Source organism: Suillus bovinus (assembly GCF_016758785.1).
Source record: "Suillus bovinus strain UH-Sbo-P2 chromosome Unknown EDB93scaffold_47, whole genome shotgun sequence".
In the NCBI taxonomy this organism is placed as follows: domain Eukaryota; kingdom Fungi; phylum Basidiomycota; class Agaricomycetes; order Boletales; family Suillaceae; genus Suillus; species Suillus bovinus.
Window position 1 is genome coordinate 11,083 of NW_024542103.1, and position 25,379 is coordinate 36,461.

The following is a 25,379-nucleotide window of genomic DNA, read 5'->3' on the forward strand; positions in this document are numbered from 1 at the left end:
TCTTTCTTGGCTGCGTAATAAAGGTGCGCATCTCCAATCCTTCTCACAAAGAATTTCGTCTGATGAGCCTCTTGTTCCCTCGCCATTTTTCATCCCCTAGCTACGAATTTCAGCACACATATATAATAGCTAGACAATATTCTGGCCGCTTCATACTGACGTAGCTAGTGTATTAGTCCTGAGGCGTCGCAGTGAGATTATTTGGTTAGGACAAACACCGGGGAAACCCTTGGTATTTGTCAGATTTTTATTGTTTTTATCTCGGGCCGAGGACTTTTTCGGCAAATTTCCGACCACGCCGCCGCTGCCACCGACGACGACGAGGAGCTTTACTAGTAGAAGCCAGTATCCTTTGAACTCATCTTCATCCTGCCACGTCTCCATGTCATGCCCCGCAACCCGAATCTGGGTACCTCGACCCTTCGAAATCGCAATCGAGTTACCAACAAGACACGCCTCAAGGTCATCCAAGGTAGCATCGATGCAGACCCCCTCGTGGTCGACGAGGACGAGGAAAAAGCCAGGATCATTAGCACTGCTGGCGTGGACGCTGAGGACGCCAATGTGAGTCGTTTTCCCTCTCGCCGTCGCTTTCAACGCCCTTGTTGAATAGGCTGACGTGTCTCTTTCTCATTGGTTGATGGTCGTGGGAAATCTCTTATCGATGGCTGACTCATATTTCCGCTTAGGAGCACCACTTGCAGGCGGTACTGTCTGCCGCATCCCACAGACACCAATCAGTGGGTCGGTCAACACGTGGGGAGAAGGCTGTCGCACCCGCCGCATATATTCCCACACCAGACTCCACGGGTATCGTCGACAACTATGACGAGTTATATCCCTCCCAGCGTTGGGAAGACCCAGGCGCGTACATCAGATCATCGGAGACTGTCGATGAGGCAGTTTCAAATGCGCTCGTTGATTCGTTCACGTACTACATGGATGAGCGTGATAAAGAGTGGCTCGATAGAAACAATGAGGAGGCGCGCGGTGAAGGCACGAGTGCCCAGGGTGCTCTTTCAGCGTCTGGCGCAACCACTCGCTCTGGCCTATCCCAACGAAGTGCCAAGGCAAAAGGCAAGGAACCTGAGTCGACACAACCGCTTGCTATTACAGAGGACGAGTTCGAACTTGTGATGGGCATTTTTGAGAAGGTCACCCATGACACGACGGAGTTCTTGCACCATGTAAGTTCATTTACCCAAAAACCATAATCCACCACTGATTTGTGTCACAGGGCCTTGAGTCTGGCATGGCATTTCCTCCGTTTACGGACTATCAAGAAGCATTCTCCTCCCCGTTACCACCATCTATGTTTGCCACATTCACAGTGCCGACGTGGATACCGCAACCTGCTCTATTACTTCGTTTGGCAAAAGTCATTTATCCTTATTGGCGTGATCGCCGCATCGAAAGAAAAGGCCACCGAATTATACCCACTTTGAATGTGAGTATCTCTACATTTGTATAATTCGAACAAGGTTGTTTAACTTACTTGCTAGTTCGATGAGTCGGACGTGCTCAATGAGTCCTATATTTGCTTCCGCCGTCGCGAGATCAAGGCTGTTCGGAAAACCCGTGCTTCGCAGGCGACGTCATCCGATAAACTTTTGCGGTTGCAGAACGAGTTAACGCAGGGTCTGGAGCTCGCCAAAACACTTCTTTCTCGAGAAAATCTCAAGCGTGACTACACACAGCAAACACTCCAGGTTTGGGACAAGCGCTTTGAGTTCGCCGAGCTCAAGCGCAAGTTTCCCTCGTTGGGTACTAAAGAGGACGAAGAACTTTTACTTGACAAAGAGAGAGTAGCAAAGAAGCCTAAGGTCGAACCCAATCGTATTCCTGGACTCAAGATACGTGCGAGAGAGAGCGGGGACCCAGGATCTCCGTCTCTCGCTGTCGAGGCATCTATCCGGCCTAAGGAACGCGTTAGCCTCATCAATGCAGCCATGGAGCGTGACCTTGCCAGCCAAAAGGAACGTGACCACGGGTATGAAGATGTGGTGGAGGTAGGACTAAATGCAGTACATTTTTCGAATGCTCACCTTTCCTTCAGAATGCTTATCAACGCCCAACATTTTCCTTTCCGCGACGTCACTGGAAGGCGATTTTTTCCTCCTCGCGCCCGTCGACACCATCACCAAATGTAGCGGACGAGGAAGCAGAGCGCGTGCGTTATGTCCGCCACCGTGTGACTCGTCTAGGCAACGCTACGATCGATCGTCGCGACGCTTTCATTCAACGTTACGGAATTCGTGGTGATGATTCTACATTCATACGACGACGACAAGCGTTTGCACGGCGCATGGATGCCATTATTCCCGAGGATGATGAGGATATGTCGGCTCGTCTACGCGAGCGCTGGAGGTTCGATCAAGATGATGAGCCCACCGTCGGACCTGAGGGTGCTGACGAGCAAGATCGGATTCTCGTCGATGACTATGATCCAAAGTATCTTCGTCAAATGATGACATTGTTGTCAGATCAAGACCATCAGGCCCTTACGACAGATAATACCATTGTCGTGACTGTGGACGGCCGCCAACACCCTGTCTCCCCATACCGTCTTGGAGTGCAACCCCAGTACAGTATCCGCCGCGATCAACATGGCGTTCAGCGGGTATATCCTGGAGGTATGCCGCTGTCGGCCACTCGTGCAGCCCCCCCGGGCATTCCGATGCCGAATGGTGTGCCGATATCCATGCAGGCACATGTCAAAGCGATGCAACCACCATCTGCCATTCCGCAAATGCGCATTCCATCAAATGGTTCCATGCGTCCTCCGGTTGTTGGGAATATTGCATCCCCAAGCTCGCCCACTGTAGTACAGCAGTCCTCTCCTCCTCGTGCCACTTCTACGAACGGAGTCAATGGAAACCATGCTGTCACTCCTACGTCAGATGGCGACTCAGTCAGGTTGATCGCTGCACCCAATGGCATCGTTGCTAATACCGCCACGACCATCAATGGCACAGCACATCAGTCCACAGACGTGCATATGTCTTCCCCTGCTGATCCCCAGTCTAATCAGGCCGGCTCACCGGCGCGTCCCAAGGCCGAGTCCCAGCACGCTCCACTCCCACTAAGCAGTTACCACATTCCTATGAACGGGTATGCACTGCCTAATGGTGCCGTCATGCGTCAGCCAAATAGCTTTACTCTGCAGCAAGTACAGTCCTTCAAGATGGCGCAGATGGCGCTTGCACAGAACGCGGAGGGACGCCCAGTGCAAGTTCCGTACACAGGGCACCACGTGCAGAATGGCACACACTTCAATGTCCAGCTGGCGGGTGGCGCCAATCTCAACATCAAATTTCCTCAGGGACGGCAGTGGCCAGGCGTAGCGTCACCTCATCAACAGCCTGCGCAGCTTAACGAAGGGACGCCGAGCCCTCATATTACGCCGGGCAATCTACCTACGCGCACGCCGTCTGCTAATGGCATGCGGACTGCGAATCGTGCCGGGAGCATCAATGTTCCTCCGCAGGTCGGTCAACTGCTACCAAATCAGTATGTCATGTCGCCCCATATGCAGCCATCTCCACTGCCGTCGTCCATCCCGCTACCATCCCATCAGTCCCCACCTCGTCCGCCGCCTCCACAAACCATGAAAATGGCTTCCCCGTCCCTGCAGCACCAGCAGGTAGTACAGAGTTCGCAAGGCGGATATTAGTATGCACCCCTGGGCGTTATGCAAACGGGTTTTCCCGCGTATCTCTCCTGTAATCCCTGACATTACCACTCCGTTTATATTCATTCCGCTTTGTTTTGGTTACAATATCATTCCGTTTTATCTGCTTTCCAGTTATGTATTATTGTCGCAATTTGAGGCATTTTCAGTTTTGGACCTACCTGGGCGGTGCTCGCCAATCGAGATGCATGGTCATGGGTTACAGTGTACCATGGTTCATGTATTGACCAAGTCAGCGCTATATGAATGATCTCAGGTTTACTTCCACAGCCATTGCTAACTCGTGTGCCTAGCTCGGAAAGTGCGAGTGATTGGATCGACCGAAGAGTCGTCGTTGCTGTATGCTCAAGGTGATATTCGGGTCATTATCACTTCATCAGTGTCGACTAGGTCATCGATCGATAATCGGTATCATTAAGGCGTCCGCGTCCTGAAACGAGACTGCTTACACAACGCATCAATGTGATGTAACGGATTAGTCAACGAGTTCCTAGCGCCGTACAACTTGCGATTTTTCAGCGTCGATCAATGTAACAAGGGGACGAACGAGACCAGTATCATGTCCGATATACTCCACAGTAAAGCTTCACATAGAAACCCCACAAGCTGCTCTGTACCAACACTATCTATGAACAAAAAATAGCTATGAAACAAATACAACAGAGAATAAAGTCCCTAGCTACCATCTGTATGCGAGAGGTATGTATGATATGTGCAATATATAACAAAAAATAGAATCTCAAAGTCAAAAGAGTGGATGCCTCGTCGGGAGGGTCCGATTCGAAGCGGGGGGAGATCGACAGCATAGCGGATATCGCGATATCGGGAAAGCAGGATAGGTGGAAGCACTACAACAATAACTCATTTCATTTTTCACTCGTGAAAGCCGACTTCCTGGGCGTCAAAGGGTTTTCTTGCGAAGTCGTGTCGACTGAGATGTTCGAGTGTCGTTGGCGTACTTGAAACGGGTATTCTGAGGGTGAGTCGTCGAGGACGCGAGTGTTGCGGTTCAACAAGATGTTGAGCCAGGAGGGCACAATTCCGCCAGGAGGAACGACCCAGGGCTCGGCTGCGTCGTAGTTGGGTGGCATGACCGTGTTTTTGGAGATCTTGGAGACGATCCATACGAAGCCGTTGATAATGACATAGGAGAACACGCCGACGATGACACCATACGCAATGCTGTGCCTTGCTGTCAACATCTCAAGCCCTTTAAAGTGTTCAGAAGACTTACTTGTATGACAGAGGGATAAATAGGATGGTGAGGAATGCAGGGACAGCATCGCCGACATAGTCCCAGTTGATATCGCGAACATTGCGGATCATAAGCGAGCCGACGACAACGAGCGCGCCGCCGGTAGCCCAGGGTGGAATGGAGGCGAAGATGGGCGCGAAGAAGATAGAGAGGAAGAAGAGGAGTCCAGTGACGATTGCAGTGATGCCAGTCTTACCACCCTCTGCGAGCTGAATTAGATCCAAGATAATATATTGAAGATGAAATGGTGTTCGTACCAGCGATACCAGTGGCACTCTCGATGAATGCTGTGACGGGACTTGTGCCTGCGAGCGCGCCCATAGAAATAGAGAAGGCATCGACACAGTATGCGATGGTAGAATTTTCAAAATCGAGGGTGACAGGATCACGCAGGCCAGCAAATTTAACCATAGAGTAAAGAGTACCAGTGGTGTCTTAACAAAACGCTAATTTCAGACGTGGTTTCATGTCATTCTTGAAACACTCACCCAAAATGTCGACATAAAGGAAGGTTATGAGTGCGTACCACACCTTTCCTTTGCCATAGTTATACTTCGAAGTGATACATGAGCGTCGACCTGTAGATTACTGGGATTTTACTTACATCTAGTGCATTACCGATATGTTGTAAGGGGTGCCAGGTCACGACCTGTTTGAAGAAGTCGAACAGCTGATCACCCGAATCGTTGTGTGGAAAGTAGGTGACAGAAGTGTTTCGTGGCCAAGAGATTATGGAAGTGATGAAGATACCGATTAGGAGGGACCCCTTGACGCGATAAAGCATCAATAGGATCGTGAGAATACTGGGTTGGGTTGGGTTATGTCGTAAGTACAGATAAAGATAAGACGCATACCCGCCAGTAAAGATGCCAAGCCATGTAGTAGGACTCCGTAGAACTTGAGTACCACAGAAGTATGGTAGACCTTCCAACCAATCTACAAACATAGACTGTCAGACTCGATGACGTCGATGGAGGACGGAATGAGCGCACCTGACTCGAGACAGCCACCAAGGCCGACGAGGTTGGTAGTGTCACCTCCAATTACATTCAAGCCACCGGATGCTGTGCGAAAACAATGAGTAAATGATACCCCGTCAGATGGAACATGTGGGACGAACTCAATCCGATAAACCTGCGTAGCAACGAACGATGATGGGAGCATCAGTCGCAGGTTCATTTAACGATCAGCGCAGAATTATGCACTTACGCAATGTACAATCCAATACCAGCGCCTACAGCAAGAACAAGCGATTGTGGCATGATGCGAGCAAGCCATTGACGTAAGCCTAAAAGGGACAGGATGAAGAAGATCCATCTGCAAAGGGCGCCTGATGAGGCAGAGAGTCCCGCGGGAGAAATCGACATACCCTTCTAAGAAGACAGCAGAAAGTGCTTCTCTGTAAGTGATAAAGCCGCTCCCATGATAACCAACAACAGAGTATGTGAACTGTCGAAACGGTGTCAATGACGGTGTCTAGGATCAAGAATAGGGCATTAACGGACGTACATAGGCATTAAGACCCATCCCTGGAGCCATACCGACAGGCAAATTCGCAAGGGCGCCCATCAAGATTGATGCAAGAGCGGACATGGCCGCTGTGGACGTAATGAGATCTTGCTTCACCTCTTGGATACATTGGAGATATGCCGGATCAGTGACACAGTTATTGGCGGCTTCACAGACACAAGTTCCCCCAGAGTCAGATACTATGGAAGCGTTGACAGAAATCTTGTATGGAAAGATGATTTGATTGAATAGTGATTCAACGATGACGAACGAAGACATACGATGTAGGCCATGGCTGCCTGATAAGGGCGTTAAAAAGATAATCTCGACGGTGAAAAAATGTTGCTTACCCAGGTCGTTATACCTGCACGGATATCTGTCTGATCGATGCGAATGAGATCAGACTACGATGTCTAGGTGAGCTGCATAAACAAACAACGAACCATAAAACGTGAACCCTCGCGCTCACGGGCGTGACCAGAGCCCTCTAGGCGAAACCATCGTCCGATTGCAGAATCAGCAACCTAAAGGAACGAACCAGATTGTTATCGACTTGAAGAAGATGAATAGGTGGGGCAGGATATGTACGGACCTGGGCGTTGAGCCTGTCGGCGAAAGTAAGCATCTCGAGAGAGGTGATAGAAAGGAGGGTGGAGTAAAGAGAGAACGATATAAAGGATTCTAATTAATAGTGGGACCTAGGAAGATGAAGCGAAACTCACACTTCTGACTTGACAAGTCAATGATACATATCTCTGCGCTAGGAGTTACCGAATGCGATATTCCGATCAGAAGCATATCACGTTATTGGTCACACCAAACCTTCTTGAGCTTCCATTGCAGGAACTCCCCTTGCTTGCGGTCGTACATAGGTGTACAGGTCTGCAGGTCCCAGGGGCGAATCACCATCACATTTCTGGTCAAACATGCACTGCGTTCTGCCAAGGTGCCTTGTATACTGCGAAATAAGTGAAACAATCATATCTGGATGTGGACCCGAATAGAGCTGACCACCCCAAATGGATTGGAGGCGCGTCTTGATCGATGAGTTTCGAAATATTTGAGTTTAGCTGTAACAGTTCAGAGTTTGCGGCCTTGAGAAGGCTCGGCCAATTGTCCGAATCATCGATTACATAAAACAATCACCTCGGTAAAACGACTGACAGTAATGTTGAGGTAAACAACGGTTTGCCATCGTCTTGAATGCGTTTTGGCTTTGAACGTTGACCTGTAATCTCACTCGAAAATGAGTTCATTCAGTCGGTACAACTCATGATCCGTTATCTCATGCACATGCTGTGGGGCCGGAGATGAACTTCTCCCCAGTACTCGTTCTGATATCGCTGACAACGGTCATGTGCAGCAGAGACAAACGGAGCACCGAATTTGAGCGCATCTTATGATTAATTACCACCAGGCTCCACACAAACAACAAACCACCTCGTATCGATGTCCCACGTTCATATCGATTAAAGGTCCACGTCCTCGATTCGTAATCGGTGTCAAGCCTGGGTTACCGGGCCGTCGCATCAGCAAGAGACTTCTTATTCTATACTTCGAAACTTCAGAATGATACTATCAACAGAGTTAAGTTTGTAAACGTTTTGAAAGAAAATGATAAGGATATCACCTAGGGGAGCGCGGCGTGAGGCCTAAGGTAGCAATTGTCAAGGCCAATCCAAACTGTGCTTGGGGCAGGCACCGGGGATGCCCAACCTGTCCAACCTTATACTGATCAGAAGGTTAATGAGATGCGCTATTCTTGGCTACTTGAGGCTCATAAACTCCCATAGGTTGCACTATGTTGTTCGGAAATAGAGAGAACGTATACTAGTAACCAATATCGTCGCAACGCCACAGGTTCTCAGACCTAGAATTCCTAAGATCTGAAAAGGACAGATTTGAATCAACATGAGAATACGCAAACACTTTCAACCATCTCCTGCAGTGTCGTAATGTCGGTAGCCTACCTTTTGTATGTCATACTGATGAAAAATAAGTCATGCAGGGGCAAAGCTGATGGCACGTAAAGCTTACCCTGGCAGTACCTACTAATAAATACGACGTGACATTCGAGAATCAAGAATCGAGGCGGCAGAGCCCAGGCCAACCGCAGCACTTGTTGTCAGCTTCCAATATATCACGGGCATAATGTTTGTGACATGCATGGGGAGCCTTGGCGAGATGCGGACAAGTCCAGTCTGGGTTTGTGGGGCGAGGCACGATTTGGACAGCGGCAAAGAAAGAAAAGAGAATCAGTTACGTGCTGACTACTCCTCGACATGACTGTTCGATGAACTTGCAATCGAATAGTCAGGTTTGACTCGAGTTGTACTGGATGGTATCAAGTCTAGTTGCTCTTGAACGGTACCGGGCTCGGGTTCTTAGGTCCAGCACATTTCACAGATCCTGCGGCCTGGATCGCTGATAGCTGTTAAATCTCATGAATCGGACATGAGACGGCCTCTAGACTTGGCAGCAAGGCACAGAGGAATGACACGACTAGCTTGGCGTCGAGCAGGTGCCAATGGTCAAGTACTGAGCAGTCGATGCCTGCAGCCTCAGGCTGCTAAAGTTGCTTTTCGAACTGGGAACTCACTGAAGGTAATTCAAAGTCCGATCGTTTCATGCATCATCATCATGATGTTCAGACAGTCGTACTCGGTGAGTACTGCGACTTTCAATCAAACACCAATGGTCATTAATGTGCTTTCATACTGCTCAGTGATTTCCAAGTGTCAATGACATGACCATATGGATTTCATACAGATATGATAGATGCCGCCTTAACCCCTTCAAGTTGGACCTCATTTAAAGGTGGCTATTCAACAATTCACGTTTGCCATGCGTAATGATTATAATCACAGCAGTGTCAGAAACCATAACAACTACACACGCGAGGCACGTCCAAATAATTAGCAAATGGCTCGTAGTAAGTGACTCATTGTTCAACATTCAACCTTACGATCATCGGCTTTATTGAACTTCGTTGTCAACGTTTGCTCATTCACAGGGGAATATCATGCGTCATTTGTGCCTACCTAAATCCCGCGCGGAAAACTTTATTAGACACGCGAACGTGTGTAGTTGTATACTTCAATCTGTATAGGCTATATTACATTGTGACCAGGGTGCGACATAGATATCAACGGAAGCATGAGATTCGAAAATTGAACTGCGACAACCAATAGTTTAGACGCCTCTCGTACCGACCTTAGGGCCGCCATTCGCTCAACCAAACATCTCTTGGTCCTGGAAGCAGACTCTGCTCCCTCCGGATGTACTGACCGTACTTCATTTCCCCAACTACCTCCCCATGGCTGAATACCACCTTACCCCTGATGATTGTGTACTTCGGCCAATTCTTGAACTCGATACCCTCAAAAGGTGTATAGTCGACAGCATGGTGCAGCATTTCGTTCGTGAGCTTGAATGGCTGGAACTTTGCTTGCGGGTACCAGATGACCAGATCAGCGTCGAAGCCAGGGGCAATGCTGCCCTTTTTCTTCAATCCGTATAGTTTGGCTGGGTTTGTGGACGTGACCTCGACGAACTTCTGTGGGGAGATGCGTCCGGAGAGGACGCCACCGGAAAAGAGAAGCGGAATACGGGTCTCCACACCAGGCAGCCCGTTTGGGATGAGACGGAATTTCCCATATGGAAGGTTTCCGTCTTTGAGCCCGCGTTGCTTTCCATTTGGATGATTGAATTTGCTAGGAGCGTGGTCTGAAGAAACGATGGTGAACGTTCCGTTTTTGACCCCAGCCCAAATAGCATCTTGGTCGGACTTGTCCTCCCGGATCGGAGGCGAGCATATGCACTTCGCGCCTGTGTATCATAGTCCGTAAGGCAATGAACAAAAGCGCAGATGTTTCATCACCTTCGAAGTCTCCCTTTCGCATCGAGTCAGCGAGAAGGAACATGTACTGGGGACATGTTTCACCGTAGATAGGAAGCAGCCTCGTTTGTGCGTCTCGGATGTGCTTCGTGGCAGGCCCACCAGATATGTGTACAAGCAGAATTGGCGTATCCATGAGTTCAGCTAAACAAATGACGCGGTTCTATTACAATACGAGCATGTCATTATCAGTTCAAACCAAGCACAGAATAAGCTCACCGTAGCCTCAGCCTCCACGATCGGAGGTCGAGATGTACCATGGTGGTAAGGATGCGTCATGAGCTTCTGTTCCAGATGCTGTGTCATCCAGTCGATAACATCGGCATTCTCGGCGTGCACCATCGTAGTGATACCAAGTTTCCGGGCGGAATACATGACATCGAGAATTTGATAATCCTGAAGCCTCAATGGCTTATATGTCATATACAGCTTCACACTCGTAATTCCGTACTCATTGACCATCCGGGGGAATTCATCTTCGACGATTTGGGGTGTCGGATTGGAAATGATGACGTGAAAAGCGTAGTCGCAGTAGGACTGGTCCTTGGCGAGCTTGTGATAGTCTTCGATAACAGCAATGATGCTCTCATCCTTCTTCATTTGAGAGGCGAACGTAATAACTGTTGTTGTTCCTCCAGCTACCGCACTGCGCGTGCCCGTATCGAACGTGTCACCGACAAAGTTTTCGGGATCAGGGACGACCCCATTCGTGACAATAGAGTGATCAATGTCCACACCTACGGTGCCTTCGTAAAACTACACAACATGATAAGTATCTCGGCAGAAGGTAAAGAAATGTACTTGCCTGGCTCAGATGAACGTGAGCGTCGACTCCTCCAGGAGTTATAAAAGCCCCTTCAGCGTCAATCTCTTGCGCGCCGGGTGCGGCTGGAAGACGAGGACCAACAGCGACAATGGTTCCATCCTGACATAGGTAGCGACACATTAGTAAAATTCGAACACGATGACAGGTGGAATTCGTACTTTAACTCCAATATCACAAGACTCCCAAATGTCCGAGGCAGTCACGACGGTGCCATTACGAACAATGAGATCGAAATCCATGACAGGTATCGATGAAAGCTCCAAGCATGTTTCACGAGAAACAGCAGAGATAAATACTCTCCTGGAGATAACAAGAAGACCACATGAACACCATCTTACCTTTATCTTCCAGAAGCAAGGTCTCGTGCCAAGAAGTACTCCTCGGTGACTGTAGCTGATTTTAGCAGGGCTAGACACAGTCATGCAATTGATCAAAGCATGACATGCACTTATGTTGACAAGCATCTAGGGGCAGTGTCTCATGTGAGTGAGTTCGCTGAGCTACTTTTAATAGTCAGCACATTAATATTGATGATGGACTGACCTGGAGATACGTGTTCAATTCACCATGGTCCGTATGAAAAGGCAACGCTACCAAGCCACTTCAGAGCGAGTACCACACATCCAATTTTCGTCTCTGATCACAGTGAAAGATGGACGGCTGGAGCTTGGGTCATGAATATCTTGAACAGCCGAAATTTGGTGAAAAAAAAAACAATTAAATACAGATACTTATGAACAAGTCAATGCAAACTCAAAAGTACCCCCGCGCTGTGGCCCGATGAACTAGGGAGAGAAAGTTGTTGTGACAATCATATTCTCGAGAGCGAGACGCAAAACTCGATGCATTAGATGGTCGGCATCGGTCCCCACTAACTACCCACCCATCAGGGCCATCACCATACGCATGCCCTTTGCGCGCTCCCTCTCTAGTTGTGTGAACTAAAGTCGATATCATCTCGAAGAGAAGATTTCTTGCCTGTTTGTGTTGGGGAGCGCAGAAGGATAAGGACGGGGTGCGACTCGGGTACAATGGAAAGACACCATTCGAAGGAGAGCTGGGGCAGGATTCGACTTACGAATCCTATGAATGCTAAATTCATAGCTCCATGTAGTGTGCTGTCTTCGTCACTGATGCATGATGCATGATGAATGATAAACGATTTTCATTGCAAGGCTGCGCTACTGCTGGTTGACGATACGCAGGCTTATGTGAGCTAAGATCATTTATTTATGTAATATTTGGCAGCGGTCTAATTACATAATATCTAATACATGTCCGAAAAGGTCACCCTCCGGCCAAAACCTGTCCGGCGCAAAGTACGGCGCTACGGCGGATATATCCGCAGTCCGGCGGCAAAAAACGGCCAGGTAGCGGACTTTCAAAACACCTAGGTAAGTCTAATACTACGTGTTAATCTTATCACTCCTTATTATATCCGTATGGACCCCGTATCTCAGCTACCGCCCTCCAATAATCACTGTCCAGAGCCCCAGTGGGTGTGGGCTACCTCTACCAGTAAAGTTCAAGCAGGAAAGGAGAGGGTGAGTTGCTAGAATCACTCATGGCTAGCTACGAGGGCTTTGGATATGGTGGGCCGTGTGACCGAAGAAACATGGTATTATCATGTAAATAGTTGATAAATGTAAATGTGGAATAGATTGTTAGTTAGGAAGCATCGAAGTAAGCTGGAGGTATCGAGCATCGGTGCTGTAGTTGAACGTCGAGCCTCCAGGTGTGTTTTCAATGTCCGACGTGCCGTCTGTTAGCTACCAGCTTTGCCGCCGTTCTTGCCGCAGTGCGCCCCGGACTTTTATGCGCCGGAGGGGTGGTTTCAGGGATGTTCTCACATGTCCTGTATTCACTTTGCACCAAATTTATCGTCGGACCTGTGTCTGCACTGTGTGCACATGTGCGACGGTGCGTCTTTCATCCATTCCGTGTCACAACTACCCGCGTCGAACTTCATCATTTCAACTGTCGCACATGTACAGTACTACGCCTCGTTAGTGCCGCATCCCACCTAGCACATGCCGCGCCAAACCCCACCCTGCGCGTTGGCATTTCAATTGTCCGCGTGTAATTTAGGTATATCTTCAATCTGCGTAATAATCGATTTTCTAACAAACATGAGGTACACTCTTGGGATATCCCTCGCGAAGAAGACTTGCTTCAGAACTTTTATACCAGTGGAAGTATCAAAAGAATTGGATGACGTTGTACAGCCGCCTATTCCTTCGCTCCAGAATTTTTTTGACTGCATGTCCCTATGAATAACAAAGCAACCCGTGCGACTCGTAGAACATATAAAAACATTAGTACTTGACATTCTGCACGTCAGTGGCTGCGTCACATATACGTCACGCCGCACCACAGCCGCGTCACGACTGCCGTAGGGGCGACAGCCTGTCGCGCTGTACTTACTAGTAGTACGCCCCCAAAGTCCGATTGAAGCAAGCTCTTGTCAAGTGGTCACTGCCACACCTACATATCCAGGACCCTGTAGTACTTAAGTTGATGACAGTGAGCGCCGTTCATTCAGCCTTCCCTTCTGATTAGTGGTCACAACCATTTCACAACCATTACCCAAAGCTATGGTCTCAGCTATTCGCCTCAACGGACCCGACGATAGCATCATGGATATCTTGCAGGGAAGGGAGCGCATTGTATCTTACCCTGGCACGAGTCAGTTCAATGGTCGCGGTATATCTGCATGTGGCCTTGCAGCCATGAATTTTGCGAGAGTACTTTCTGACCTCGTCCACATACATAGTCCGGACAGGATGATTGATTTGCTTCGAGCTATCACCAGCAAAGAGGTCATTCAAGTCAGTATTTGTCTATTTTAGCGCCCGTCAAATCCAGTGGCCGTAGTCCCTCATTGCTTCTCACGAAACGTCATACCATAGGACATTATCTCCATCTGTTCGGAATGGTCAAGCGACTTGCACTTGGATGTGGAAGAAATACAGCAAGTTCCCCTATTCGAGAAGTCTTTGAAGCTTTTAACAACACGGTTTGGTCCCCCAAAGGCGAAGCATTTTAGGCGTACCTTGGAGTAAGTCGATCATTTATTTATCTCGTTTATCGGTGTCATCACCTCCATGATCTTCTCAGATATATGCAATCTTTGAGCTCCTCTTCTACTGTCATCATCACTCGTCCTCCTGAGATCATCGCATGCACGGTGATTAAAGGATCGGAGACAGACGTCTTTGCGATTTTCGATTCTCACCCACGACCAAGCTATCCAGCTGGTGCTGGTCTTATTCTCAATACATCGATTGACCAAGCGGTTTCACGCCTGGCCAGCATATTACCTGCTACCGACAGCCATCTTCTTTCCCTGAGTGGCCTTCAATGGCAGGCTCAGCTACTTAATAACGTATCAGGCCATATCTTCGCATCAAATGGACCACCTGCAGACATGCGGGGCATGCAGCATACTATCGTTGAATCTAGCCTAGCTGTTCTGAGATTGCGAGCTGAAGTGGCTGGATTGACACAGAAAAATGAGAGGCTGGCTAAAGAAAACGAGACACTTGAAGGAGAGGTTCAACGCTTGGACGATGCTTTGAGTATCGAGAAGAAGAAAGTGGTATCACTCCAGGAAGCTTCAAAGATCATGCAGAGCAGCAGTGATCGGCACCTCACTTCATGGCCCCTTTCTTCACGGTCCTCGAATGGAATAGCTGGATCATCGTGGCCTGCTCTCGACTTCTCACACTCGTCTTCGTCATCCGATAAAATTATGGACAACGTTCGCGATCGTGATGCAGACGCATGGTCCTCGCTTTATGATACAGCCAAGGAAGACCAAGGAGATGACTGGGGACTCGACAGCCTGAATTCAGCTGTGGCCCTCGAGTTGCAGAAAACTTTCGACGTTGAGGATTCGCAACTTCGAGACCAGATGCAAGCTTTGGCTGTCTCAGTTCCAGACAACTTTTCATGCTTAATATGCATGGAAGAACAATCTGCGGACGACAGTGTGGATCTTGAATGCAAGCACTCGATATGCAGAACTTGTATCCGAGGGCATGTTTGCTCCAAGATCGAAGAACATCGTTTTCCAGTCCTGTGCCCCGTTTGCATGACGGAGAATGATCGTCAACCTAAAGGTTTGTACATCTTCTGTAGTACCCATCATTAACTTATCCTCTCTAGCGATCTCGGGACTACTCGTGCAGCAAATTGGTATCGATGAACGGCAATATGCGATTTGGGAAGAAATGGAACTTAGCCAGTTTTCAGTTCTCCTCCACTGCCGCAAGTGAGTGTCTCGCCTGTGATATCTCCAGCACGCTAATCATGTCATTTTAGATGTCAGCGATCAGTGCCTGTAGTCAGACAGGAGCATGATGAATCTCGCATGCTCGTTTGTCCCCTACCCGATTGTCGCCATATTTGGTGCAAAGCGTGCCAACAATCTATTATAATCGGCGGTCCTCCCCATTCTTGTGACGGCACTTCGGAACTTAGACCATTTGATGAAGCAGCGCGGGTGGAAGTACTGCCCAAGTATATTCTCATCCTATTTGTTATTTGCTGTTACTTATGGTCATTGGCAGACTGCAAAACGCCAGTCCAGAGGGACGGGGGATGCAGCCACATGACTGTGAGTGATCTACTTGTTGACAAACAGACCATTCTAACGTATATGCTGTCGTAGTGCATCTCTCCGGCTTGTAACACTCATTTTTGCTACATTTGTGGGAAAAGTATTGTTCGCAGCGCCTTACGAAGTGAAATTCAGACCGCGGTCGGTGCTCACTATCGTGTTTGCAAACTATTTGATTATCCAGTGGAGTAAGGTGCTCGGTGGTAGTGGACAGGAATGTAGGTTTAGGCGGGTTGCAAGTCGAGCTGTAACATCTTCATGAACATTCAACAAATGCAATTAGGTACACAACTGTAGGGGTATGGTGGTGTTTAGCCATGGGAGGTTATTAGGAAGATGAGGTATAGTTAACTTATCGAGATAGAGAGAAGAGTTTACTTCCAGGACCAATAGATATTTGGTTGAGCGAATGGTATCCCTAATTCATTGATAGCTGTACTCCAGATATGATGCCTCCATCATCGACGTCCGGTACTACCCTCGTATTTGATATATCGATTTCGAATGCAGACTCGAAATTGAGGTCGACCGTCAATTGCAAAATATCCCACCGACGCATCGACGGGTCAATGATGGTGGTAGCAAAAAATTGATTCTCACTATGGTGAGTGCCGCTCTGGCTTATCGTACAACTAACCCTTAGATTTAACTTTCTTTATCGTACCTCGGTGCATTATTAGGTGCGGCTGTAGTAGAGTTACACAGGCACCTCTGAGTTTACGGTGCGATATCGCTCATTGTCATTAAAAAATATGGCTCAAGTTTTGGATGAAGTGACCTTGAAAACTGCCAACATTTTTCGAAAGTCAAGACAAGTTGCTAAGAGGGTCCTCCACTGTTAACGCAACATACTCGTACGACCCGTGGTGCAAGGCGCTTTGTTTGATGCGGATGTGAGGTGAAGGAAGGCGTTCACCATTCGACCATAATTGTTGTAGGATGAGAAATTCGGGTTTCAGCACGACGTGGTGTGGTGACCTTGGTCATGGTGAGTAGTTACTAGTAGTGCTCTTGGCATGAGTTGACTAAGCAGGACTCCTTCCGACTCAGTCCGAAGTTCACTTGCAAGCGCCCACCGCCAAGCTTTGCTTGGCTAGAGTTTCTGTCTTCTCACCCCGAAAGGTTGCTATGTTGTAAAACCCAGAATGCATCGAAATGAAGACCCACCCTCGAAGAAAAGCGCCCATCTACCAAGTACCCCTCTATTTTGGTTTTCGGTTCAATGAACGCGTTTTTATGCCCACTCGCGACAATATAGCATTAGTAGCCGTAAGTTTGACCTCAAACACTGTTCGATTGATCGCTTATCCGTCCAAGCACCTATAATCCCTCTAGGAAGTGTACTACCTTCCTGCATGCCGCATATCATTTGCGGCATTTCAATCCTCGAGAACTTGAATCGCGGTTTTTCTGCTTCCGGAAGTCGATGCATGTTTGATACCAAATACATCAAAAGCCGCAGGAGAGGACCCGATTATCAACGAATGATGGCAGCGTCCGGTCGAAGTTAAACCAACCGAAGGGGCGCTCTGCATTAGTGTTGACATATTACGCCCTCAGTGAGAGAATCGGAAATATTCTTCGCGAATTTTGAGGCCTTGTTGAACCTCGGCCCCTCGCAAGATCCTTCTCCGAGCCCAGTGCATTAACGCCTCGACCATATTGCACCGTTGTAGCAAGTATTTTCTTGGATAAGCGTCGCAAGCCTAACTGATGGTATTTTACCAGCTTGCTTGGTTCTAGAGTTTTGATAGCTATTCGTCTCGCGATTCAAATGAATACAATCCATAACGTCTTGCTCTGTTATGCTTGGCGTCGAGAGTTTTCGTGGTGAATCAACCCATATTGCTGGACCTGTGGCGAACGGAGAATCCTCTCCGAGGGTTCATTCGACGGCGGCATGACAAATTCCACTATCAAGCAGACAATGCAAATGCGAGAATGGCAAACAAGCAACTCAGATTTCTCGTGAAGTTAATCAGCTCGCGAACCAGGCCTAGCCAGACTACTTCTATTTGGCGAAGCGTGAGAAACAGTTTAGGAAGCTGGACTGTGGGTTTTTACATTCCTACTACTACTATGAAGTGATGATTTCTTGGCAGAGTCTTTGATAGCCTTTTTATCGATACACTTCCCCAATATTTCTATCTATCCGGCGGTCCTGCCCAACGCATCAGCGCCGATATCGGAATTAAATTTGATACTTCTGTCGGCAGAGGATGGATGCCTTCTGCTGGTACTCAGATGGCTCCCGGAACGGACTTGGGGTGGCGACAAGTTATCAATGTAAAAGCGTGTTTCCACAGCGTGTTCAAGACATCTGGGACATTGGTAGGGAACAGAAATAGAAGAGTGTCCTAAAGCAGATGTACCTCACGGAACCACACCTTGTGGCTCGGGCAACTACGTTTGTATATAAATCGGACCTGAAGGCCTGATGTACTAGCGGGTAAGTCCATGACGAAAGCTACATATATTTAATGACCGAGTTGATAGATTTTAGTCATTCTGTGTCATTCATCTCCTTGGCGAGGCTTCGCACGTCAGCCATAATGGCATTGAACACTTTTGCTAAGCCTTCCAAGCACTTTGTTCTGGTACTAGTGAACCAAGTGCCAGAAGTGAAGTGACGGTTCATGGTACACTGCACGAGTATCGCATGGAAAGCTATTACTTGGCAAGATTCGCCATGCACTTCCTTATTGGAGTCGTCCAGGGTGTGTATCGAGGGTGCAAGCACCCACTCCAAGAATCTGCGAAGCTGATTTCGGCTCAGCATAAACCGATGCACGAGCTGTAGCCTGCATATTTAAACAGTGGTGATTCACCATTTGTTTCCCTCATACTTCTCCGCATACTACTATGGTCCAGACTGATGAAGTCCACGATATTCCCGTCGTGCTCGCGAAGGAGCATGATGTCAAACCTCCTTACTCTGTATTTACGACTTGCGAAAAATGGTTTATAGTAACTCTTGCGTCCATAGCAGGGTTGTTTAGGTGAGCAAATGGTTGTTCCTCGTCACTGAAATTATTCTGAACAGTTTTGTCAGCCCGTTGACGGCGTATATTTACCTTCCTGCCATTCCAATGATCGCAACTGCTTTTGGAAAGACTGTCGAACTCACCAATCTCACGGTGACGGTTTATTTGGTATTTCAGGGTGTATGTCAGTGAAGCCTTCTGCATGCTGTTTGTATCCGGGCTCATTGTTACCGCTTAAAGCACCCATGTTTTGGGGTACTCTAGCAGATCACATGGGCAGACGACCGACGTCGCTCGGATGTTTGTTTGTTCTCAGCCTTGCCTGTATCGGTCTGGCATTCGTACCGACATCATATTTCTGGCTGTTGATGGTTCTTCGGTGTCTCCAAGCTGTTGGTAGCGCTAGTACGCTCACGATCGGTATGCAGATTTGTTTGCTTTTATGTTCGCTGTGTCTCATTCGTTACAGGTGCTGGTATCATCGCAGACATCGCTACCCCCGCGGAGCGGGGTGGTTTCTTCGGTATCTTTACAATGGGCCCACAGGTGAGCGCAAGAGCACATGACGTGACCATGTAGTAACTGCGTTTCGAAGGTTGGACCCGCAATAGGACCTGTTGTAGGAGGCGCTCTTGCGGACAAACTCGGATGGAGGTGATCAGTTTCCCGCACAAATGGAACAAAGATTCCTCATACTGTCCATTATTCAGATCCATTTTTTGGTTCCTCTGTATCTCCAGTTCAGCGTGTTTTATCGTTCTGGTCACGTAAGTCGCGATGTTTGGTGTTATTCTCTCTGACGCGACCTGGGTGTCAGGTTCCTCCCGGAGACCTTGCGTAGCATCGTCGGCAATGGTAGTATTTTCCCGCCCATCCAGTATCGTCCTCTGTTACCCTTAATAGGGCGTGGCCATAAAGATTCTGAGGTGGAGCGTCCACCTGCTCGTAAATCTCCTAACCCGTTCCGTCTGTTCGCCTGTGTCGATATCTTGAACCTCCTGGTTTTCAATGGAATTCAATACGCAGTGTTCACCGCCATTCTAGCGACCATATCTTCATTGTTCGAAGAACACTACCCTCACTTGACAGAGACGGATATTGGGATTTGCTATCTGGCCTCTGGAGGCGGGCTTGCACTGGGCGCAATTTTCAGTGGCAAGCTCATGGATTGGGATTACAGGACTGCGAGAGAGCAGCTGATTTGTAATTCTACGCCAGAGAACGGTATCCCAGGTCATATCATAAACGATGGTGACTTTCCCATCGAAGCAACAAGGCTGAAGAGATTGCCACTTTGGATAATCATATTTTCTGTAGCTTGCATTGGGTATGGCTGGTGCTTTGAAGCGCAAACCACCATTGCAGTACCTCTGGTCCTCCAATTCGTCAGTGAGTATTGGTTTCGATTCTTGCTCATAGTCTAGTGCTCAATGTTTGGTTACACAGTCGGATTTTCGGAAATCGCTATGCTCACTACCGTTCAAACGCTTTTGATCGACCTTGTACCGTCACAAGGCTCTTCGGTGACTGCATGTGTGAGTACGTCTACTTTATTTGATACACAAGATTGTGACAAGAACCGCAGAATAACCTCATAAGGTGCTCCATGGGAGCGTTGCTGGTCTCTATGATCGAGCTGCTACTTCACAAGATTGACGCCGGGTGGACATTTGTTCTTCTAGGAGGGATATGTTTTATGTCGGTACCCCTGATCTGGCTGGCAGTGCGTATTGGACCTCCATGCCGTGCTGACAGACGTGCGCGTCAGACATCTCAAAACTAATGAAGCACAAAGTGAGTACGAGGGATGTATATAATGATATTTTTGACTTTTCGCAATTTGTAACATAGAATTAGAATTACGATCTGAACCACCTCGCTAAGCTTGCTCTAAGAGAAGCGCTCACGTACTAGCGCCTCTATGTGTTCATTCCACAAAATACAAAGTGTCTCTTACTATATGGTAATGACCGAGATCAACACATTGGGTAGACTGATACGCGATTGTGAGCATGTCCGGCGAGGACGCCACACATTGATATTGTATGCCCAAGAGGCTCGACCATGTCAATATCGAGTGATTAACGATTACGAACGATTAACGATTTTTAATTATGGACCCGAGTATCAATTACATAAGCGAGATTGCTTCTGGAGTAGTTGAGCTCCGAGTCTCTCGGACCTTCTTCTGATTCAAACGTTCATGTATCATTAATGCCCACATGACCGCTGACAGTGCACCAAGATCTGCCTCCTAATGACTAGTTGATTGCTGGCACGTAGCCACGCTTTTATGTAGTACCCCCATGAAAGTAAGCCTGGAGTCAGATTATTGGCAACCCATCCAGGATTTCTCATCCCTGATCATGACCTATTTTGCCTCAAATGTTCAATTTGGGCTCCTGCGATATATCGGCGAAGCAACCTTGCGTCGTCATCGGCAAGTCAGTGGTACCTACGGTATTACATCCTAGAAAACCAAGCGAGCTCCAATATGCAGAATATCGCACTGTCCTTCATTCCTGATCCACCTGTTCCCCAGCTTCCGAGGTATCCGTAGCTCCAACTCGCCACGCTAGTAGCCGAGGTGTGTTGTTTTCTTAAACCACGGGTCAATGGCCTGCATCGTGCGTATATCAAAACCTAAGTCTGCATTGACACACGCGCAGTATAGATCCTTGGACCAACCGGCCCGATGAATATTTAGACGATTATAATGTTGAAAAAAAAGGCACCGCAACATGCATACACGACTGGGCAGCAAAATATAGTCTCGCTTTCTTTCAAGCCGCCTTGACCGAAGACTCGAAACAAGGTCGACCTAGTTTCACCATTCACTGTCTCTGAGTTCTCTCGACCCTGGCAATTCACGCCTCAGGGGCAGAAGTTCTACCTATTTTGGAGATTCCTCGCCCACCGAACCACGGAAATATAGAGCCCTTCGCAGCCTCGACATTCACCTTCTATCACCTTCTCACAATAGGCGGCGTAAATATCATGTTTCATGTTTCTAGGCGAAAGATCTGGCTTTGGAAAGAGTCTTGCTCTCTAGCACACCGACAGGATGTATGTCTCAAGAACAAATCCTAACGCTACAGCCTCAAGTACGCGAATTAGTGGATGTCGTCCATGACCTTAGAGGTGGAATAATGGCACGCGGGCTTTTTGAGGCTATTTGGACGTGCTACCTGTTTGATCACACGACTCAGGCATACTGACACTTCTTGTCCTCTAGACCATTCAGTTTGCAGAGGCTATATTTTATGCACGCTTTTATAATATTCTACCCCCAACCTTGCCCCAACCGCAGTTCTTCGTGTTGATGATATTGATGCGAGGGAGATGCGATTCCTCAGTCCAGATTAGAGCGACTATATATATATATACGTAGCTGATCTGTGAGTTCAGCATGTCAGCATCAATCATCATATGATATTTCTTGGTTCTGCCGATGCAGATAGTGCTGTAGTGAATAGTGATCATTGAATTTGAAGTGCTAGTAGAGTGACATAGATGTCACATGAAATGTGTCACAGGATTCGGTTAGAGCATTTTGGCTTGCTTTTGATCGCTCAGCGTGCTCATTGTCCAACGCGATCCACACTTAATATTCGACCATGCAGGCAGGACAGACACCAGTGTTCGTCATGAGTATGTACCGCCTGTTCTTTTCAAATATATCACTGAAAGCGATGCTTTGCAGACACTGCACCAGAGAGGCAGTCAGGAAGGAAAGCCCAGATCTCCAACATCACTGCCGCAAAGGCAAGTATAATCGTCAACATATACTTGATTTTTGTCTCATTTATACTCACTTCTCAAATAGACTATCGCTGATGTCATTCGAACATGTCTTGGCCCAAAAGCCATGCTCAAGATGATCCTCGATCCAATGGGCGGCATACTGTGCGTCTTTACACATCTCCTGCTATCAATATATTTGAGCAGTGTAACTTTACAGACTAACAAACGATGGAAACGCAATTCTCCGCGAAATCGACGTTGCACACCCTGCAGCAAAGAATATGATCGAACTGAGTCGTACTCAAGATGAAGAATGTGGTGATGGTACAACCAGCGTTATCATCCTTGGTTTGTTCTTAAGCTTCGAGGCCATATCATTTTCTCATCATTTTATAGCGGGAGAAATTCTTGCTCAATCCCTCTCGCAGCTTGAACGCGACATCCACCCTGTTGTCATCATTTCCGCATACAACAAAGCTCTCAAAGAGGCCCTCGCGATCGTAAATCGCATTTCCATCCCAATTGACACGTCATCTGATGAAGAGATGCTTTCTCTCATTAAAACCTCCATCGGCACCAAATTCGTGGCACGCTGGAGCGATTTAATGTGCCATCTAGCCCTTCAAGCCGTACGCACCGTTGCCTCGGATGATGCTGGACACAAGAGCGTTGACATCAAACGCTATGCACGTGTTGAAAAAATTCCAGGCGGGTCCATCGAGGAGTCGAGAGTCCTTGATGGTGTCCTTCTCAATAAAGACATCACTCACCCAAACATGCGCCGACGAATCAAGAATCCGCGTATCATCCTACTCGATTGTCCCCTTGAGTACAAGAAGGGTGAGAGTCAGACCAACATGGAGTTTTCCAAGGAGAGCGACTGGCAACGCGCACAGGAGATCGAAGAGGAGCAGGTCATCGCACAGTGCAGACGTTTACTCGAATTCAAGCCCGATCTTATTATCACCGAGAAAGGCATATCCGGTATGTGTTGAGGTCGAAAAATTTCCGGACTACTAATGTTTTTTCTCCTTCAGATACGGCACAATATGTCTTTGAGCGAGCGAACATCTCTGCCATTCGGCGCGTCCGTAAATCCGATAACAACCGTATCGCTTTGGCTGTTGGTGCAACCATCGTAAACCGTGTTGAAGACCTCCGCGACTCCGATGTTGGCACGGGATGTGGGTTATTCAATATTGAGAAGATGGGGGATGAGTTCGTTATGTCAGTTCTTCCTGGCGCGTTCACTTACGCGATCCACTCAGATACTTCACATTCCTGACCGAGTGCAAAAATCCCAAAGCCTGCACCATTCTCCTCCGTGGCCCCTCCAAGGACATCCTCAATGAAATCGATCGTAATCTTGCGGACGCTCTCAGCGTTGCGCGCAATGCATACTTTAATCCCCTCCTTGCGCCGGGAGGAGGAGCGACTGAGATGGCGATCAGCGTGGGGTTGCATGCCAAAGCACGCAGCGTTACTGGGGTTGAAGGATGGCCATTCAGAGCTGTTGCAGATGCTATGGAGGTGATCCCACGGACTCTAGTGCAAAATAGCGGCGGGAATGCTATCAGGATACTGACAGAACTCAGGGTGGGTGATCATATCTCTGGAGAAATTGGATTTGATTAATGGCTTCCGATAGGCTAAGCATGCAAATGGAGAGCATTCATGGGGCGTGAATGGAGAGACTGGAAAGATAGTCGATATGAAGGAATACGGCTTGTACGAGAGTGCAAGCGTAAAGGTACGCGCCATGGTTTTGTAGTTCGATGAGTCCCCTTACCATCTATCTGTTGCACGTTCAGATCCAAATCCTGAAAACTGCCGTTGAGGTACATCTATTGTCCATTACGCGTATGCGGAGTGCTTACCATTCCCACAGGCCGCTCGTATGCTATTGCGTGTCGACGATGTCGTACAAGCCACACGAAAAGAGCGCGAACAACAAGGTCCTCCACCAGAAGAGATGCAGGGCGATTAAAATTGAGGCATCGATGAAACGGAAAACTGCATTTGTGCACGGTGACTTTTGTGTGTTCAGGATATACTAATTTACATGTTTTGAAGTGTACCATCTGCCATGCTGTTTGCCAGTAGTACAGAACTTTCACATAATGAAGACCGATGCGCACAGTGGGTGGCACGGAAGGATTACTGTGTCTGACGTTGGCATACATCCTGGTTTGAGGTCCGTTGGCCGGTTTGGTTTGGGACAAAGCATGTATGCCATGGCCATGTCCAGGTTGAGGTACTAGCTTGTACTTCCATTTTTGTTTTGCGCATTTGGTTTAGATCGGTGATGGGCCACATGACCCGCAAGCGAACTTGAACCTGAGCACACTTCAAGGGTCGCATTTTCACCGCATAAAAGGTGGTTCAAATTCATCCCCTTCAATCATTAAACCCCTGCACAACAGGACTGCTAGTACTACTCTCAACACGCTTCCAGCTCTACACTTTCCATGTCTTTGACCAGTACTGCATCCGAGTCATTCGACCACTCATCATCCTCATCTAACTTGGATCACTCTTCTGTCACCCCTGTATCAATGTGCATTTCATCTGATGATGAATCCTGCACGAACTTCAATACAGTTCAGTGCTGCCACTGTGGCTATCGCGGTTCTCATTCACCCACCTGTCCCTTCGCTTGAGTACCCACAATGATGACTTTTTTTGACTATATTGCTCGTACGTTGTTTTACATTATTAAGTGACTCAATGTCCTGACACCATGCATAAACGCACAATTAGTCGTCGAGGTCTCGTCGTAGTCGTAAGATCAGGAAGAAAGGGGGAGGTTGTGCAGACTCGCTATGCAGATTTCATGGTGCGGCAGGATATT

General features: G+C 48.0%; 6 protein-coding genes across 6 annotated transcripts; 4 read left to right on the forward strand and 2 right to left on the reverse strand.

Annotated features, from left to right (window-relative positions):
* Positions 1–4,147, forward strand: EDB93DRAFT_1159302 (enhancer of polycomb-like-domain-containing protein). The gene is made up of 5 exons (XM_041449996.1): positions 1–564; positions 690–1,187; positions 1,238–1,447; positions 1,503–2,009; positions 2,057–4,147. Exons 1-5 carry the CDS (start codon positions 388–390, stop codon positions 3,671–3,673), a joined length of 3,009 nt encoding a protein of 1,002 aa, XP_041305478.1. The 5' UTR covers positions 1–387; the 3' UTR covers positions 3,674–4,147.
* Positions 4,086–7,175, reverse strand: EDB93DRAFT_1159303 (permease family-domain-containing protein). Its single transcript, XM_041449997.1, has 15 exons — positions 7,048–7,175; positions 6,899–6,979; positions 6,806–6,835; positions 6,737–6,754; positions 6,456–6,677; positions 6,316–6,395; positions 6,156–6,263; positions 6,067–6,080; positions 5,939–6,010; positions 5,801–5,882; positions 5,551–5,749; positions 5,435–5,498; positions 5,204–5,380; positions 4,926–5,148; positions 4,086–4,873 (listed from the first exon to the last, which is right to left on the reverse strand). The coding sequence occupies exons 1-15, from the start codon at positions 7,078–7,080 to the stop codon at positions 4,558–4,560; spliced, it is 1,719 nt and encodes a 572-aa protein (XP_041305479.1). The 5' UTR covers positions 7,081–7,175; the 3' UTR covers positions 4,086–4,557.
* Positions 7,176–9,669: 2,494 nt separating this feature from the next.
* Positions 9,670–11,418, reverse strand: EDB93DRAFT_1089476 (uncharacterized protein; the record flags this gene model as incomplete). The annotated part of the gene is made up of 5 exons (XM_041446208.1): positions 9,670–10,283; positions 10,336–10,516; positions 10,573–11,090; positions 11,155–11,278; positions 11,338–11,418. 5 exons carry the CDS (start codon positions 11,416–11,418, stop codon positions 9,670–9,672), a joined length of 1,518 nt encoding a protein of 505 aa, XP_041305480.1.
* Positions 11,419–13,815: 2,397 nt separating this feature from the next.
* Positions 13,816–15,992, forward strand: EDB93DRAFT_1241755 (uncharacterized protein; the record flags this gene model as incomplete). Its single annotated transcript, XM_041451917.1, has 8 exons — positions 13,816–13,923; positions 14,089–14,237; positions 14,297–15,300; positions 15,347–15,452; positions 15,503–15,639; positions 15,662–15,700; positions 15,751–15,797; positions 15,852–15,992. 8 exons carry the CDS (start codon positions 13,816–13,818, stop codon positions 15,990–15,992), a joined length of 1,731 nt encoding a protein of 576 aa, XP_041305481.1.
* Positions 15,993–18,302: 2,310 nt separating this feature from the next.
* Positions 18,303–20,743, forward strand: EDB93DRAFT_1159325 (major facilitator superfamily domain-containing protein). The gene is made up of 11 exons (XM_041449998.1): positions 18,303–18,517; positions 18,577–18,799; positions 18,853–18,968; positions 19,025–19,204; positions 19,254–19,330; positions 19,380–19,438; positions 19,495–19,551; positions 19,602–20,173; positions 20,231–20,319; positions 20,370–20,578; positions 20,636–20,743. The coding sequence occupies exons 2-10, from the start codon at positions 18,663–18,665 to the stop codon at positions 20,565–20,567; spliced, it is 1,485 nt and encodes a 494-aa protein (XP_041305482.1). The 5' UTR covers positions 18,303–18,517; positions 18,577–18,662; the 3' UTR covers positions 20,568–20,578; positions 20,636–20,743.
* Positions 20,744–22,401: 1,658 nt separating this feature from the next.
* EDB93DRAFT_1294440 (chaperonin Cpn60/TCP-1 family) lies at positions 22,402–24,854 on the forward strand (the record flags this gene model as incomplete). The annotated part of the gene is made up of 10 exons (XM_041454597.1): positions 22,402–22,435; positions 22,488–22,561; positions 22,611–22,690; positions 22,746–22,876; positions 22,925–23,512; positions 23,566–23,746; positions 23,797–24,124; positions 24,177–24,278; positions 24,340–24,366; positions 24,417–24,854. 10 exons carry the CDS (start codon positions 22,402–22,404, stop codon positions 24,513–24,515), a joined length of 1,644 nt encoding a protein of 547 aa, XP_041305483.1. The 3' UTR covers positions 24,516–24,854.
* Positions 24,855–25,379: the final 525 nt, after the last annotated feature.

What these genes read in the sequence shown, in the direction of transcription:
- EDB93DRAFT_1159325 (XM_041449998.1), top strand. Translation starts at nt 18,663, where the DNA reads ATGGTCCAGACTGATGAAGTCCACGATATTCCCGTCGTGCTCGCGAAG. An exon ending in TTTGGTATTTCAGGGTGTAT is followed by an intron (nt 18,969 to 19,024) that starts GTCAGTGAAGCC and finishes TACCGCTTAAAG; the next exon opens with CACCCATGTTTTGGGGTACT. An exon ending in TCTGGTCCTCCAATTCGTCA is followed by an intron (nt 20,174 to 20,230) that starts GTGAGTATTGGT and finishes TTGGTTACACAG; the next exon opens with TCGGATTTTCGGAAATCGCT.
- EDB93DRAFT_1159302 (XM_041449996.1), top strand. Translation starts at nt 388, where the DNA reads ATGCCCCGCAACCCGAATCTGGGTACCTCGACCCTTCGAAATCGCAAT. An exon ending in CGACGGAGTTCTTGCACCAT is followed by an intron (nt 1,188 to 1,237) that starts GTAAGTTCATTT and finishes TTTGTGTCACAG; the next exon opens with GGCCTTGAGTCTGGCATGGC. An exon ending in GAATTATACCCACTTTGAAT is followed by an intron (nt 1,448 to 1,502) that starts GTGAGTATCTCT and finishes CTTACTTGCTAG; the next exon opens with TTCGATGAGTCGGACGTGCT.
- EDB93DRAFT_1159303 (XM_041449997.1), bottom strand. Translation starts at nt 7,080, where the DNA reads ATGCTTACTTTCGCCGACAGGCTCAACGCCCAG. An exon ending in GAGTGCCACTGGTATCGCTG is followed by an intron (nt 5,149 to 5,203) that starts GTACGAACACCA and finishes TTCAGCTCGCAG; the next exon opens with AGGGTGGTAAGACTGGCATC. An exon ending in TTTATCCCTCTGTCATACAA is followed by an intron (nt 4,874 to 4,925) that starts GTAAGTCTTCTG and finishes AGCAAGGCACAG; the next exon opens with CATTGCGTATGGTGTCATCG.